At 31.7% G+C, this 17,689-nt stretch overlaps 2 protein-coding genes across 2 annotated transcripts; both read left to right on the forward strand.

The window, feature by feature from the left end:
* The first annotated feature begins 8,297 nt into the window (after window positions 1–8,297).
* LOC136781826 (putative nuclease HARBI1) lies at window positions 8,298–11,713 on the forward strand. Its single transcript, XM_066740830.1, has 5 exons — window positions 8,298–8,443; window positions 8,604–8,890; window positions 10,779–10,995; window positions 11,162–11,221; window positions 11,311–11,713. The coding sequence occupies exons 1-5, from the start codon at window positions 8,298–8,300 to the stop codon at window positions 11,711–11,713; spliced, it is 1,113 nt and encodes a 370-aa protein (XP_066596927.1).
* Window positions 11,714–14,650: 2,937 nt separating this feature from the next.
* Window positions 14,651–16,962, forward strand: LOC136781827 (myb/SANT-like DNA-binding domain-containing protein 3). The gene is made up of 3 exons (XM_066740831.1): window positions 14,651–14,924; window positions 16,249–16,505; window positions 16,669–16,962. Exons 1-3 carry the CDS (start codon window positions 14,651–14,653, stop codon window positions 16,960–16,962), a joined length of 825 nt encoding a protein of 274 aa, XP_066596928.1.
* Window positions 16,963–17,689: the final 727 nt, after the last annotated feature.

A 17,689-nucleotide genomic window follows, 5' to 3' on the forward strand; every position in this document is an offset into this window, starting at 1 on the left:
AAATAAAATCCCAGAAAGTACTATAAAATATCTTACATTTTATATTATATATCTAATTTGTCAGCTTCTTTATTTATTATTGTATTTACCCAGATTTTTCACTCATTTATTTTATTATCCGTCTCAATTAACATAGTTTGAATCTCAACGATGACACAATAACCACATTATGTTTAGTCTATTCCTTTATTTTAATTTTGAAAATCCGCATAGCTCCATCCTCAGCACAGTGACATAGTAAACACATTACTATAATTTAATCTGAAATAAAATCCCACAAAGTACCACAAAATATTTATGTCTTACATTTTATATTAGAAAATTTATTGTTATACTTATCTAAAATGTTCAGTCCTTTATATACTTTTAAAAATTATTTTTATGTACATTTTACAAATTTCGTCACTTTATTTATTCACTTATACCATCAGTATATCAGCTGTCAGTAAGATTAAAACTGTCACTTTATTTCTTTATATTACTTTATAACTTGTGGTATGTATATACTAACATTTGTCTTGGCTCACGGACCATGCATTATGTATTTTGAAATTAGTAATTAGAAATATCTCTATTGCGGTCCCTCTACAGTCTCTACCCTCTGACGTATTTCCGCCGACCAGTAGTATCAGCAGCGACTATAGCGTAGTACCCAAAATAGTACTACGCTATAGGATATGTCGTTTGGGTACATACTACGGTACGTTGGGTGCAGAAATCTTGCGTCGGGCGAGGGGAAGTAGGAATCAGAGGGGTGAAGGGATTTCTAGGGAGTTTGTCGGTAGCTGTCAAATGGCGCGATTAACCCTCAATTTTGGATCGTAAACAAAAATAATACTTTCGGAAAACGATTACGAAAAAGAAGGAAGGATTTTAATACATAACAGAGAAGACAAAATATATCAGATGAATATAAAGTAATAACGAAAAATGAAAATTATTGTGAATTTATAAGGAAATATACTTTGTGGTTATTTTATTTCTGTTACAGGCTAAATCCTATTCTTCAAGAGTTTAAATCGCAGGAAAGAAATACTTAAAGACCAATGAATGAAAAAGGACTAATTTACAAAGCATTTCTGTGTGGCCCAGTAGTTTCAATAATTGTGACATAATGTTGTAATAGTGAATGTGTAAGCGATTACCGCGATTACTGTCTATACAAAGAAATTTTATTATAAAACAATAATGATGTATGATAATGTTTTGATTCCTATTATTATAAAATAAAGCTAGTTCAATTAAAATTTATTATTTTAATTTCTTCCTTATCCCCACAAATTCTATACGTACATAGTAATTACATATTCTTGTAGAACCTATCTTTAAGCTACTCTAACTAAATTGCAACTACTTTAAATCTGCAGGTCATAACTATTTACTTCAATAATTTGTAATATTCAATGTGAGATAAATTGTATAAAGTTTCTACTAATTTCTTATTCATTCGTCACATGCTTCCACATCTCGTATGACATTTATTTGCCTTGATTGCTCCTTCTTCTTCTAGATTTGAACACATATACCAATAATTCTCTAGATATTTTCAAATATGCTCAGATATGCTTATTCTGCTGTCTAATTGTTTCTATAATAATTAGGATGATTGGTAAACTATTGCTGTATTAAATTTGAAAAATGGACACTGGACTTATTGTACTTAAATATGTTTGGCACTTCATCCACATGATATTTTTTCCTTCCATTTGAGAGGATATTGTCGACCAATACGTTTATGTATACTGCTGAGTTCATCTTGTTTTTAGCTTCAAATTATATTTTCAAGCTATATATTTTGGATATCCATTCCCAATATGCAATACTTATTTTATTATTCCTATTTGTTCATGAAACTTATCTGTTAAAACCTTAAATTATCCAGTCGCCATGTATATCCTATCATTTTCAGATGATTGACATATCTTTCTATCAATCCTGACAACATTGTAATAAGAGTAATGAAATAAGAGTATTCTATATTCAAAATGTATATTCAAACACGTTGCTGGAAAACTACTTGAAGCTAAAAAATAAGATGAACTCAGTATTATACACATAACTTTTAAGGAACTTTATCTATTTAAGTATTATGAGAATATATTTCACAGAAGAGAGGCCCACTTTAAATAGCATCATTCAAATGCCCATTTTCCAAATTTAATAAGACAATGGTTTAACAATGATTCCAATATTTATAAAATTAATTACAAGTCAGCATAATTATCTTATCTGCGTGTATTTAAAAATGATAATAAAATTATTGTTATGTGTTGAAAACTAGAAGAAAAAGGAACAATCAAGACAAATAAATGTTATACGAGATGAGGAAGCATGTGACGGATCAATAAGAAATTAGCAGAAATTTTACACAATTTGTCTCACATTGAATAATAAAGATCATTGAAGTAAATAGTTATGACCTGCAGATTTAAAATAGTTGCAATTTAGTTAGAGTAGCTCAAAGATAGGTTCTACAAGAATATATAATTACTATGTACGTATAGAATTTGAGTGTGGTTAAGTTAGAAATTAAAATAATACATTTTATTTGAACTAGCTTTAATTTATAATAATAGGAATCAAAACATTATCATACATTATTATTATTTTGTAATAAAATTTCTTTGTATACACAGCAATCGCTTACATATTCACTATTATAACATTATGTCACAATTATTGAAATGGTTAGGCCACAGAGAAATGCTTCATAAATTAGTCCTTTTCATTCATTGTTGCTTAAGTATTTCTTTCCTGTGATTTAAACATTTAAACTCATGAAGAATAGGATTTAGCCTGTAACAGAAATAAAATAACCACAAAGTATATATTTCCTTATAAATTCACAATAATTTTAATTTTTTGTTATTAATTTATACTCATCTGATATATTTTGTCTTCTCTGTTATGTATTAAAATCCTTCCTTCTTTTCCGCAATCGTTTTGCGAAAATATTATTTTTGTTTACGATCCAAAATTGAGGGTTAATCGCGCCATTTGACAGCTACGGACAAACTCCCTAGAAATCCCTTCGCCCCTCAGATTCCTACTTCCCCTCGCCTGACGCAAGATTTCTGCACCCAACTGTAGTACCGAAAGTACTACACTTGGCAACCTTGCTGGGCAGCGTTGCCAAGTCCGCCATATTGGAAGATACTACGCTGTATAGTTTGTTGGCGAGAATTGAATATACCACGCAAAATGTATAGTAAGTGTGATTCACAGAGAACAAACGAAGTATAGTGTTTTAGGTATAATAAGCTCTCAATGCTTTCGGACGTGTTTTGGCCATTAGGGTGACTTTCAAGTCCGGCTTGGAGCTAGCCGGGCTAACAAATTGTACCAACCTATGCAATATATCAGATGAAATCGAATTTTGAGTTGGCAATCATGGAATTTCTCAAATTTGAAACCATTGCTAGGATTCTGTAACTTCCCAGCGATGATTGTCGGTATCGCTAACTACCGATAGTTGTCGCTTGCAGTAACGAAAAGAGCGATTCTGTAACTTCCGTCTATATGGATTCAGTAACTAGTTATCGACAACTTTCGGTAATTGAATCGAGTTACCGAGAGATATCGCTAAGAGCGATTCGGTAACACAAAGTTTTCGATAATTGTCGTTAAAAATGGCGGTCGCTAACGAATTCTATCGTTAACTTAACGACGACTGTGATAGGCGTCGGTAGAAGTTTACCGAGAAAGTAAATATAATAAATGTCACAAATATTTCTTAAATTAATATTTAGATATCACAAAAAAGTACTTACAATAAATTTTCTTTATAAATTAAGGCTTACAGTAAAAATCATAGGAAATAAAATTTAATATTTTTCCAATTTTTATATTTAAAAATAACTATATATATATATATATATATATATATATGTATATATGCAGAGGTTTTCTCTAAAATATAGAATTAATTGTATTATTTAACTATAGCACACAGGCACTAACTGTACATTGTCTGACTCAAAAAAATGTTAAAACATTAATTTTTAATACTTATTTTAATTAAAATATACTTACGTTTTAATACTTCTTTTAAATAAAATATGATAATTTTGCTATAGTAAGAATTGCTATAGTCAAAATTGATATAGTCAAGTAACATAAAAATTCCTATTTCGGTTGGTATTAAATACACCAATATTACCAACTTCCCTAGAACCTTAACGAATTTTATCGTTATCGTACAAATATGAGTTGCACCGACTATTGTCGTAAAACTAAAGTTACAGAATCGCTCATTCGTTAGCGCAAGCGATAACTGTCGGTAGTTAGCGATACCGACAGTTGTCGTTAAGGGGTTTGACCCACTTGAGGCCAAAAACACTCACAATATAATAGTTGATGTGGTATATATTATTTATTACGAGCATTGTGAGTTTTTGGTGGAATGTGTGCAAGGAAAAGCAAATGTTTATTAAAGTTATTCGTCGGATAAATTTTATATTAGTACCGTTGAACCTCTAGCGACATCTATCTCGGTCGTTGTTAAGTTATAACGATATTATTAGTTTTCCTTTCAATAAAAGACTCAGTGAAATATCAATTCTCAGCTAAATGATTCGGTTTAGTACAATTTATATTAACTTCAATTGTTCGTAACTCCGTCGCTTAACTAAGATTGAACTGAGTGAGAGTTTTCTTAAAAAGGAAAGGTACGTTTATTCGGTAGGATTCGGTAGGATTCGGTAGGTTACCGACAGTACCGACATTACAAGCGACAATCATCGCTGACTCTGAGTTACAGAGGTGGGTAGGAGAATGACCTAAAGATAAAATGTCCTAACGATAAAATGACCTAAAAACGCTAACTTCACGTTGGTTAAAAGCCGGTATTGCAGATTACCGACCGAAACGTCCGAATTTCCTAAATTTGAGTAGCTGGCAACGCTGGACTGTCAAACGTCAGTAAATAGAGACAGAGGTTATGCACAGTAGGGAAAAATTCTGGACCTGTCAGATAAGTATTTTAAATGAATAAATGAAAATGAATGAATTACTTTGTGGGTATTTCTTACATTTTACAGAAGAGCTACGAGAGGAAACATTTAAAATATTATGATGTCATGGAAGATGAGGATGTATTCATAGAATTTGCTAAGCAACATATTTTGAAATATTTAAGAGCCGACCCACAATAGGATTATTTGTTATCCACACTGACAGTCTTTGGATAAACGAGAGAAAGAAGGTTATGCTGCTCGAATAATGTTAGGATATTAATACTGTGCCTGGATTGCATATTGCTGCCAAACAGTTTTTGCTTTAGCAACCTTTGTGTTGAATAATGCCTATAAAGAAGGCATGTTTTCAAGAGGTCTAGTATATAGGGGAGATCGTTTTTCTCGTGTAATTTTGGTAGTGAGTATAAACTTAAAACTTTTCAATCTGGAACAAGCTTATGCAGGATTAACGCAAATTACTTGTATAGTTATTTGAGCAAAGAAATTATTTTTAGAAGCTCTATTAAACATATACCTTTTGCTTGGATATAATGTTATATGTTTTTTGTAGATTTGTTGAGAAGAAAAGATGTGAGATTACCTTTCGAACAGTCTTTGGAAACTGCAGAAGCTACCTGACAAATATGGTTGCAATCTCACTGAGGTAAAAGAATGAGATATCTTGGTGAATTTTGTAAAATACAATTCTATAGAAATGTCCCAGTTACTTTTGATAAGAAGAAAGACCAATTAATTTTATTGAAACAATCTGTGTATGTGCTATAATATTTATTACTTTTCTTAGATACAATGATGAAATAAATTTCTGATTGCCTGGCCTGTATTGTGGAGAACCTGATTCAGAAATAACTACTACTAGACTCGAGGAATCGAATATAAACCTTACTAGAAGAAATTGGAATATTAATGTAAAGCATTGCATGCTGTGCATTTCTCTCAAATAGAAATTATTCTTTCTGTCATGATAAATACTTCATAATTTTAACTGAACTTTGTTAAATGACTGTTTCAATTTTTCATATTATTCTGTAGATTTCACAATTTACCTGATGGAAGAAAAATATGATTAGAGGAATTCTAAACTACTAATAGAAGCATTATAAATTTCCAGTGCTATTATTACACGAATTTCCTGAAATAGCTGCCTATAATTGGGGATATACAGAGTGTCCACATTTTAAATGTTGAAAAATCAGGAATTTTTGGTTCTAAAGTAATGACTTAAAAAGACCCTCGATTAAAAAATACATTTTGTGCATTAAGTGGAACTTAGAAGAGTGTTTGCAGATTAAATTTAAAAAACGCATGTTCCAATATTTATAATTGCGGTGTGGCAAATTTATGGTCAGATATATATGAAGGTAAAAGACACAAAGGTTCTTATATATCTGACCATAAATTTGCCACACCACAATTATAAATATTGGAACATGCGTTTTTTAAATTTAATCTGCAAACACTCTTCTAAGTTCCACTTAATGCACAAAATGTATTTTTTAATCGAGGGTCTTTTTAAGTCATTACTTTAGAACCAAAAATTCCTGATTTTTCAACATTTAAAATGTGGACACTCTGTATATCCCCAATTATAGGCAGCTATTTCAGGAAATTCGTGTAATAATAGCACTGGAAATTTATAATGCTTCTATTAGTAGTTTAGAATTCCTCTAATCATATTTTTCTTCCATCAGGTAAATTGTGAAATCTACAGAATAATATGAAAAATTGAAACAGTCATTTAACAAAGTTCAGTTAAAATTATGAAGTATTTATCATGATAGAAAGAATAATTTCTATTTGAGAGAAATGCACAGCATGCAATGCTTTACATTAATATTCCAATTTCTTCTAGTAAGGTTTATATTCGATTCCTCGAGTCTAGTAGTAGTTATTTCTGAATCAGGTTCTCCACAATACAGGCCAGGCAATCAGAAATTTATTTCATCATTGTATCTAAGAAAAGTAATAAATATTATAGCACATACACAGATTGTTTCAATAAAATTAATTGGTCTTTCTTCTTATCAAAAGTAACTGGGACATTTCTATAGAATTGTATTTTACAAAATTCACCAAGATATCTCATTCTTTTACCTCAGTGAGATTGCAACCATATTTGTCAGGTAGCTTCTGCAGTTTCCAAAGACTGTTCGAAAGGTAATCTCACATCTTTTCTTCTCAACAAATCTACAAAAAACATATAACATTATATCCAAGCAAAAGGTATATGTTTAATAGAGCTTCTAAAAATAATTTATTTGCTCAAATAACTATACAAGTAATTTGCGTTAATCCTGCATAAGCTTGTTCCAGATTGAAAAGTTTTAAGTTTATACTCACTACCAAAATTACACGAGAAAAACGATCTCCCCTATATACTAGACCTCTTGAAAACATGCCTTCTTTATAGGCATTATTCAACACAAAGGTTGCTAAAGCAAAAACTGTTTGGCAGCAATATGCAATCCAGGCACAGTATTAATATCCTAACATTATTCGAGCAGCATAACCTTCTTTCTCTCGTTTATCCAAAGACTGTCAGTGTGGATAACAAATAATCCTATTGTGGGTCGGCTCTTAAATATTTCAAAATATGTTGCTTAGCAAATTCTATGAATACATCCTCATCTTCCATGACATCATAATATTTTAAATGTTTCCTCTCGTAGCTCTTCTGTAAAATGTAAGAAATACCCACAAAGTAATTCATTCATTTTCATTTATTCATTTAAAATACTTATCTGACAGGTCCAGAATTTTTCCCTACTGTGCATAACCTCTGTCTCTATTTACTGACGTTTGACAGTCCAGCGTTGCCAGCTACTCAAATTTAGGAAATTCGGACGTTTCGGTCGGTAATCTGCAATACCGGCTTTTAACCAACGTGAAGTTAGCGTTTTTAGGTCATTTTATCGTTAGGACATTTTATCTTTAGGTCATTCTCCTACCCACCGTTACAGAATCGCACTTAGCGATTTCTGTCGGTAACTGGACTTAACGATACCGAAAGTTGTCGCTAAGAGTTACAGAATCCCACTACATGTAGTTTTGCCACTTATGTTCAAATTCAAAATTTGTTATCTGCTATTGCGTACGACAAAATCTGTGTGGTAATTTTATTAATGTAATAACTAATGCCGAATGCGATTTTTATTTAGAAATACACTCACGAAGTCTACGATTTCTTCGTGCTTGTGTACTACAAATAGAGTAAGCAATTTTTTATTGTTTAAAAATTTTAAATACCATATCTAATTTTTTTGAAGTACATATTCTAATAAGAAGCTTTATTTAAGTAATGCCTGTACTTTTTTTAGCATCATGGATAATGTAGAAGAAGAAATATTAAGCTGGATATTTGAAGATGATAATGAGTGCAACTCACATTACATATCAAGAAGGCCTAGATTAATTAGAGATAGAATGAATTGGTTCAATATTTACGACGATTTAGATTTTAACTGCAGGTTCCGAATTACAAAACAAAATTTTACAATGATATTAGGAAAATTGAGCATAGAATAAGCAGCCGTACAGATAGGTTAATAAATATCTTATTTTAAATCCATCAATCTACATTTTGTTGAACGATACAATTTTGATTAATGGTATATTTAAAGTTTCCAGAAATAATTACATTCCACCAGTAATCCAATTGCTGGCTACTCTCCGATTTTTTGCAACAGGCTCATATGCTGTTGCTATAGGTGATTACATTGGCATAAGTGAAACCAGTGCTGTGAGGACTATTCATAGGGTCGCATTATCTAATGCTGAGCTGCATATGGAATATATAAAGTTTCCCTCTCATAGAAATCATATTTTAAGATGTCAAATAGAAAATTTTAAATTATCTGGTTTTGTTCGTGTGATTGGAGCTATAGATTGTTTTCATGTTCGCATAAGATCTTATGGTAATTAAAAAATAATAATTATTTAAAATTGTCTATATTTTGTGACGTGGCAAATCCTACGTGGTTGGGTGGCGTCACAAACTTAATTGATAGAACCCACCTCTCGCTATCGGCTGCTCCCTCGAGTTTGACTATTGTAAAAGTTGGACTGGAGATCGACAAATAAGCACTTTTATGCGCGTGTTGGACTAAGCTTTTCAGCCCAAGGTCGGGAGGAGACTCCAGGGTCGCCGCGGAATCCCGCCACCACTAAAGGTCAGAAGTTTCATTTAGCCATTATATAACTTGTGTTTATCGCGTCACCAGGTGGTGATATTTAATCATCTATCTCGAGTTGCACTTTTTGGCTTTCTTCTCACGCATTATGCCTTTTATAATCGGTAATCGCTTGTACGGCGTGTCGACCGGAGTGGGAGCCTTGCCTCTCCGCTCTCCTACCCCCTTGACACCTCTAGGGAAAACCACCCCACCCTCCAGGGCCTCAGGAACGGACCACGCAGCTTCGCCCTCTCGCTTTCCGGACTCCCGATAGTCGTCGCATCCCTACTCAACCCGATTGGGACCAGGACAGAAGCTCTATAGGTCGCTGCGCTATGCCAACTAGGCCTGAGTTAACGTAGAGTATTCAGGCTATAAAGAAGGATCATATCGGGATGGAGTAGTTATCGCCTAGCCGCCATCGCTGAGAACCTTTATCGACAATTGACTCCGGGGCAGCCTCAGTCTCAGACTATCACTCCCGCTACCGCCAACGAAAATATTGAGAGTCGTTCAGGACGGAACTTCCGCCTGACGACGGAAAAGAAGAGAAAAGAGCTGGAGAAGAGGATAGCCTAGCCTCGCGGATCCTCGTGACTCTTCGATAATGCGATCGTTATCCGAGCCTAGTAATGACTAGGTGGGGATGATCGAGAGGTACCGAGATCACCGTACCGCTATCGCAGTCGAAATTTGGCACTTGGTGGACTCCGACGTGACTCTGGAGCTCCCTGAACCTGACCTGCGACGGTCTTCAGGAATCTAGTCGAAGTTACCGAACCAGCGTTGTCCAGGGAAAGCTGCCGTATTCGGGAGGAGGAGTTTGAGTTGAAGAATCAGGAAAATTGAGCGGATCGGTGAGTGCCTCCCTCGGGTCGACCATGCCAGTTAATGCTTAACTTGCCTTATATCGAGCCATTGTCAGAAGTTACCAGAAAGCCTTGAATTTGAGTTTTGCGTAGGATCATGGCCCGGAATTCAATACCGATGCATTGAAGAATTATTAAAGTAGAGTCCCGAGAAGTCAGCTGGAGAAAAACGAATTATTTTCCTTATTATTTTAGTTATTTATCGTTGGCGGTGTCGCGCGTCGAGGCCTGCCTGTTGTAGGCTCGACATAATTTTCGATATCTTTATAGAGTCTTACCGGGACAAAATTGCCCGAGTCTGGTATCGTTTAACGGATTGATAGTCCAAGATTGAGTGTCACCGGGCATCAATTCCGTCTCCAGATCACTTTCAGCTGGAAGAATATGTTCTCCGCTTTTGAGGCGTGTGAGATAGTTAGAGTCCTCTTTGATTAAATATTTGCGTCATTAATTGTCGGTATAGCTGATTGGCCGTGATCGTAGGCAATATTCACCACCATTTTCTCTAAAGTGAGTTGTATCCTCTTCATGTACCTCGGCCTGATACTTGTAATCCTTTGAGAATTTATCATAAAGGGTAATAGAAAGTGGCGGGCCAATCAATTTACGAATTTCGACTTTTAGCTCTTACGATTCGAAATCTGAGGTGTTATCGATCGTTGTAAATAGTTTATTTTGTGAATAAACCTCAGAGTTTTCCTAGGTAAATCATGCCTTTTCCTTTATTCGTATTTTACCTCTTTAGTTAAGGATTATCGTAGCCGCTTTATCGAAGGCCTCTCCTAACCAGACCCCTCTCCATTATCCAGATCGGGACCGAGCTGGCCCAGCATTTTGGGGAAAATATCAGTATATCGAACCAGTGGATGATGCAGAGAGTAATGTACTAGAGAAAACTGGTCTATGTGGACCTGGCGCCCAACCTACCGTTCATAGAGTTTATTTAGAGCCTTTGGAGAAAGACGTAGGAATCATCGCGTATTAGTTTTTGGCTGTATCGTATCGTTTCCCCAAATACCGTTTTGTAGAGTAGCCGTATTTTGCTCTACGCGGCGAGTTTTATCCACTAGGGATTTTTGCCGCGTAAAAATTTATAAGGAGAATAATTTTAAATATATGTTTAAATAAAATGTTTTTATTATAGGTGGTGTAAAACAGCAAACTTTTTAGAAACAGGAAAGGTTTCTTTTCCATTAATGTTCAGGCAATTGTTAACTCCCGATTATAAATTATGGATTTAGTTGCTCGATGGCCCGGGTCAATTCATGACGCTACCATTTTCGATAATTCCAGAATAAAAACACGTTTCGAAAATGGAGAGTTTGGCAATGCAATTTTATTAGGAGATTCCGGTTATCCTAACTTGCCATATTTATTAACACCTCTCAATAATCCCCGTACAAGAGGTGAAGTATTGTATAATGAAGCACACATTCGTACAAGATGTATGGTAGAAAGATGCTTTGGGATTTTGGGAAAAAAGTTCCCGGTTTTAACCATGGGATCTCGTTTTTGGAAGCCCTCGGAAACTCTACCAGTGATAACAGCATGTGTGATTTTACACAATTTAGAAAGGTGCTCATCAGAGACAGAAAATTGTGATATATATAATAATGCGATAAGTAATTTAGAGGAAAATTTACATGAACAGGAGAGACTGTACATAATTGAAAATTATTTTGAAAGATTATTGTGATATATACTCATTAAATTTAATAAAATTGAAATAAAGCACAATTGGAGTTTAAAAAGTACTTCTGTTTAAACTGTATAGTTTTCAGTAATCTTACATAACTTTTGCCACATTTTATTTCATGTTACGAAGATTAAACAGTATACTATTTTATTAACATTTTGTTGAAGAAGCTCTCTAATATATATTATAAAATAAATACATACTCAGCAAACAGACTACATTTTAGATAATAATTTATTTTTTATTTTCTATGGGATTATAAAAGTATATTTTTTTTAAATAAGTTACATTAAATATTTATGTTCGGAGACATGATAAGATATTCTTAGCCATTAACAAAACAACAAAGTGGCATATAGAGAAAAGTAAAGAGTATTATTATATGCAGGGTTAATTTTCATGCAACATAAAAATTTTTATATAGTAAGATCTATAAAGAAAATGTAATAGAGACTGATCTCAGTCTAATACAATAAATACAAACAAAAATAATTATGTTAATGTGAAAAGAAGACATGTTAAATGAAAATAATTCTTTCTGCAAAGTAATTACATCTTGCCTAACAATAACAAAAAGGCTATTATTCCTTTTACCTAACATTATATCACATGCTTAATCTAAAATGTATCTTTAACTAATTGTTTCTTTCATTTACTCAATATTTATTAATTGCACCATATTTAAAGTTTTATGTATTTAGATCAGTCTTTGATTTTTAGTTTCTAAAGACTACTGAAAATGTATATAAACTATTTGTAATTTGTAAGCCAAGTTACAACAATATTTTATATCATTTAAATAAGTTAAAATCTCGAATGATTGTTTAAAATAGATTCGTAAAATATCCAACAACTTTTAATACATGACTAAAAATATGAGATCCTTAACAACTTTTACTTATTAGAGAAACATCTTTTTACGTAATAGCATAAAACAACCAGCATAAAATCTAATTTAGCATCATTAAATCTTTGAATGGGATATTTAAGAATTTGTAGAATTCGCCAATCAAAAAAATCCATTCTTGTTTGATTAAAACACCTTATGCTCAATTCTCCTTAAATTAACAGGATAATTTTCCTGACTAGAATGAAAATAATAAATATTTAAATTAGTATTAAAGCCTACACCCACTTTAACTAGAAACATGTACTAACTTATTTCTTTAAAATTTTTGTAATTCTGATTGTAAGCGCTGAACCTGTAATTTTTCTTTTTCTAATTGCATATTTAATATTTCATTTTCCAGCTGCCATTTTTTTGTCATTTGTTCTTTCATGAGATTGGTTAACTCAATTTTGCTTTCTATTAATGTTAACTGTAAGTCATTTATAGTTTTTGATTTGCTGCTCTTTGGATTGTCTGAGGAGCCACCATTAATTACATTTCTTAATGGATTGCTCAAAGGATCTTTCAATTTCGTAGGGTTCCATGTTGACCAAGTATGAATTTCCTCTTCAGTTATCAAATGCTGCAGTTAATGATTTAAAATAAATTATTTTATAGTGCTATTGAATAATGTAAAGGTAATATACATATTCATAGTAATATATAACATACAGAATGCATTTGTAATATATTAAAATGTTTTGATAGTATTTGAGTATCAACATTACAAAAATAAGAAAAGAAAAGAACCTCATAAATAATATTCAATTTATATTGATAAACACTATCGAGGTTCCAATTTGAAATTTTCCTTTGAATATTTATCTATGCATAACCTACATTCTATATTATTATTATAATACAAATACATGCTGCATTTTTACCTGAAAAACAGGATCACCAGGGTCATCAGGATCATAATGATTATCATCGCTTGAATACAAATTTTCAACATTTTCGTTTGTTAAAGTGTTTATATTAACTACCCGCAACCCTTGTGCATCAGAATCAACAGGATTTTGCAGTCCGTCAATAGAAGATCCAATTATTTCATGAACTTTTTCAAATAATATATCACGTCTAATTGTGTTAATTCCACCACCTGCACGATAAAAAAGACAATTCATTAAAATAACGTAATAATACAATGAATAAATTATAACAAGCTTTAACTAATAAGAATAACATTCAGCAGAATTAGCAGTTATAGAGGTGCTAAATAAATATTCAATAAAATTAATCGATTCGAAAAAGTATGACCAGATTGTTATTCTAATCATATTTAGTATCTTAATAACACGTCAAAAATTGTTATTTCTTCTAAATACTATACTAACATAAAATGACCCTAACAGCACACTTAACTAAAAGTTGACTGAAAGTCGCCTTTTATTAGTCAACCTGAAGTCAACTTGTAATTGTCGACTGTAAGTCGACTCGTCTAGTAAAATTCTATGTCAACTATTAAAAGTTGACTTGAGGTTGGCATTTACCAGTTGACTTCAAGTCAAATTTTGCTGTAACCTGTTCAAAACTGAATCATGTATAGGTATAGTTTCTGCTTCCCTATACTATCTTGTAGCAAAAATGCTTCTCGCAAAATTGAGGCTGCTTTCCTATTGAAGTTACTAGCAACACAGTGTAGCACTGTGTAACACATTCTAACACAAGTTATGTTCCTATTAATTTTTCTTCCAACACCCTGAAACACAGTCAAACTCTAAGGGCCGGTTCAACCAACTCGTAATTAGCTAACAGGCTGTTAAGTAGGGGTACCAACCAGTGGTAGCTAACATTATTATCTTCATAATTTTGTTTTTGGTTGATACCACTGGTGCCAGCTGTGAGACTGTGTGGGACAGTGTAGTATACGTAAAGATGTGTGTGCGATACGCTAAACGCAGTAACAAGAAATTTTAAAATGAATGAATGGAAACGACAGAAAGATTTTCATTTTATTGTATATGAAAATTAAATTAAGTAAGTGTTATACGAGAAAGATTATTCTTTAAATATTATTGCATCAAATTTTAATACTTACTGCAATAATGGAAAGTTCAAAAAGAAATCCAAATTTTACCAATGACGAAAAAATTATATTAATAGATATAATTGATAAATATAAAAATATAATAGAAAATAAAACTTCTAATAAATTCAGTTTGCATGACAAAGAAAAAACGTGGTATAAAATTTTAAAAGAATTTAATAAACAGTTTAGAGATAAAAGACACTTAAAATCCTTACAAAATATGTGGAATAATTTGAAAAGGGAAGCTAGGAAACATTTTGGAGATTTAAAAAGAGAAACTTATCTTACTGGTAAAAATTTTAAGCCTTATTCAAATAATTATATATTTTTATTTATATTGTCATTATGTATTTTAACCCATTAACGTCCAAAATGTCAAAATTTCTTGCACGTTTTCAAAGTGATTTTTTCCTATGTAATTGGCGTTGAAAAAATTCTTGAACCACATATTCTGATGTAAAATTGCATGCTCTTTCAGAATCCGTTGCCAGAATCCGTTGCCAGAATCATGATAAAACTCACAGGAAAAGAGATATGCTCGATTGAAACATAAAAAACACCTAAATTTTCGAAAAAAAAAATGTTTAGGATTTTTTTTCGAAGTGTTACGGTGAAGATATCACCTTGCGACCGTGATCAAAGGTGATCATGGGAGTTGAAGTTTAACAGGGAATTTTTTTGTTGACCTTGAACCATCGCTTCTTTACAAAATGGCGGAAAAAACGAATTTTTTTTTTCAATCTTCATCAACTTTTTTCTCGAAATCTATGGTCTTTAGAAAAAAATTCATAAAAACAAAAATGCCTTAGAATCGCTCGAGGAAAATTCTCAAATTTTTTCAGAATTTTTTGAGACAATTTTTAATTTTCCGGGAAACTTGTGAAATGGAATTTTCAAAAATTGTCTTAAAAAATTCTGAAAAAATTTGAGAATGTTCCTCGAGCGATTCTAAGGCATTTTTGTTTTTATGAATTTTTTTCTAAAGACCATAGATTTCGAGAAAAAAGTTGATGAAGATTGAAAAACAAAAATCGTTTTTTCCGCCATTTTGTAAAAAAGCGATGGTTCAAGGTCAACAAAAAAATTCCCTGTTAAACTTCAACTCCCATGATCACCTTTGATCACGGTCGCAAGGTGATATCTTCACCGTAACACTTCGAAAAAAAATCCTAAAAATTTTTTTTTTCGAAAATTTAGGTGTTTTTTATGTTTCAATCGAGCATATCTCTTTTCCTGTGAGTTTTATCATGATTCTGGCAACGGATTCTGAAAGAGCATGCAATTTTACATCAGAATATGTGGTTCAAGAATTTTTTCAACGCCAATTACATAGGAAAAAATCACTTTGAAAACGTGCAAGAAATTTTGACATTTTGGACGTTAATGGGTTAAAGATGTGCGAACATCTATAAAATGGCAAAAATGATATACCAGACTGTGTCTGTTATATAACTTTATATTATTATAAAAAAAATTTAAAAATATTTTCTTATTTAAAAGATCACAGAAAGTGTGATTGTATTATTCTAAAATAAAGAGATCTGATTTAATAGTAAAGTTAACAAATGTAGCTCTGGTATAAGTATATTGTTAAATTGAAATAAATTATTTTAGGTGGAGGAGTTTCAAAAATTAAATGCAATATCATTTATGAAAAAGTGTACAATATAATTTCCTTATCTATTGATGGATTGTACAATTCTTTTGATAACGATAGTTACCATTTTTCAAATAGTACAAATAGTGCTTTAGAGAATGTAGGAGTAACTGCAGAGGAAAATTCAATTCATCCTGAAAAAGCAACTTCAATTCATCCTGAAAAAGAGACTTCAATTCATCCAGATGAAAACCCTGATGATCCTGTTTTCCAGGTGAAATATTTTTTATTGTTATAAGTATATCTGAATGAATTAATGTTATGTATTTCTTTATTTTTACCATTTATATATTATGTACGTTACATTTCAGTATTTAATTGATGAGGAACATATAAATTCGTGGAAGCACTGATCACCACAATTTTTAAAAACAAAGTTAAGTAATCCTTTAAAAACTAAAATTGATAAAGAGCTGGTACAAAAAAATGAAGCTGCAAAAGAAGAAAATAATAATGAGGAATCTCGATCAGATTTAGTAAAGGCTCAATCAGAATTAGCAAACGCTATGAAAGAAAAACTGTTAAAGCAAGAATGTATAGAAGAAAAGATATTACAAATGAAATATAAGAATGAACTATTAAAAAGAAAAATATTAAAAATTAAATATAAGAAGTTATCATCACAAAATGGTAGTCCTTTTTCTAGTGACTCTGAAAATAATGTACCTTAAAAAAAAAGAAAGACTGCAAATTTACTAGTTTGTGTTTATTTATTACTTTTATTTACATATATTTTATAAAATGCATAATTTAATATATAAATATAAATTATACTATTAATGCAAGAAGAAACAATTGGTATTTTTGTAAGAGTAATTGATTCGTGATACTTATATTATGCTTATTTTGTCTTTTTGTTATCACAGTCATTTAAGGCTATATTTTAAAGCTTAGAGTAAAGTAAGTAGCTTGTAATTGTGCAATAAGATAATAAATTTTTGTTAAATAATTATATATTTTGCAGTTTTTATCCTTTGAGCGCCAGTGTAATGCAAGCATTGTTAATTAATATTTAATGCGTTTAATTGAATATTGAAATTATAAAAAATTTTGTTATAAAATTTGTTTACAAAAGGATTCAATCTGCTATTTGTATAAATTTTTTACTTAAATCAAACATTGAAAGTAATTATCAATTAGCCACTTTCTTTCATTGTCATGTAAGGCATCATTGTTATCTCCTTCAATATTTTCAATATTATACCTGCTAGTTTGTCTGTTACGTCGCCTCATTATATTATATAAAACTGCTGTACATATTATAACACAAAGAGTTGTCTCAGGCTTGACAAATCGTGATCCTTTTGTTAAAATAGCAAATTGTCTTCCCCAAATGCAAAAACACCTTTCCACCATGCAACGTGATTTTATTTGGGCTTCGTTATATAGAGCTTCTGA

This window comes from Prorops nasuta, unplaced genomic scaffold (assembly GCF_024137725.1).
Source record: "Prorops nasuta isolate Cenicafe-Biocafe unplaced genomic scaffold, Cenicafe_Pnas_1.2 PNAS00024, whole genome shotgun sequence".
Taxonomy (NCBI): domain Eukaryota; kingdom Metazoa; phylum Arthropoda; class Insecta; order Hymenoptera; family Bethylidae; genus Prorops; species Prorops nasuta.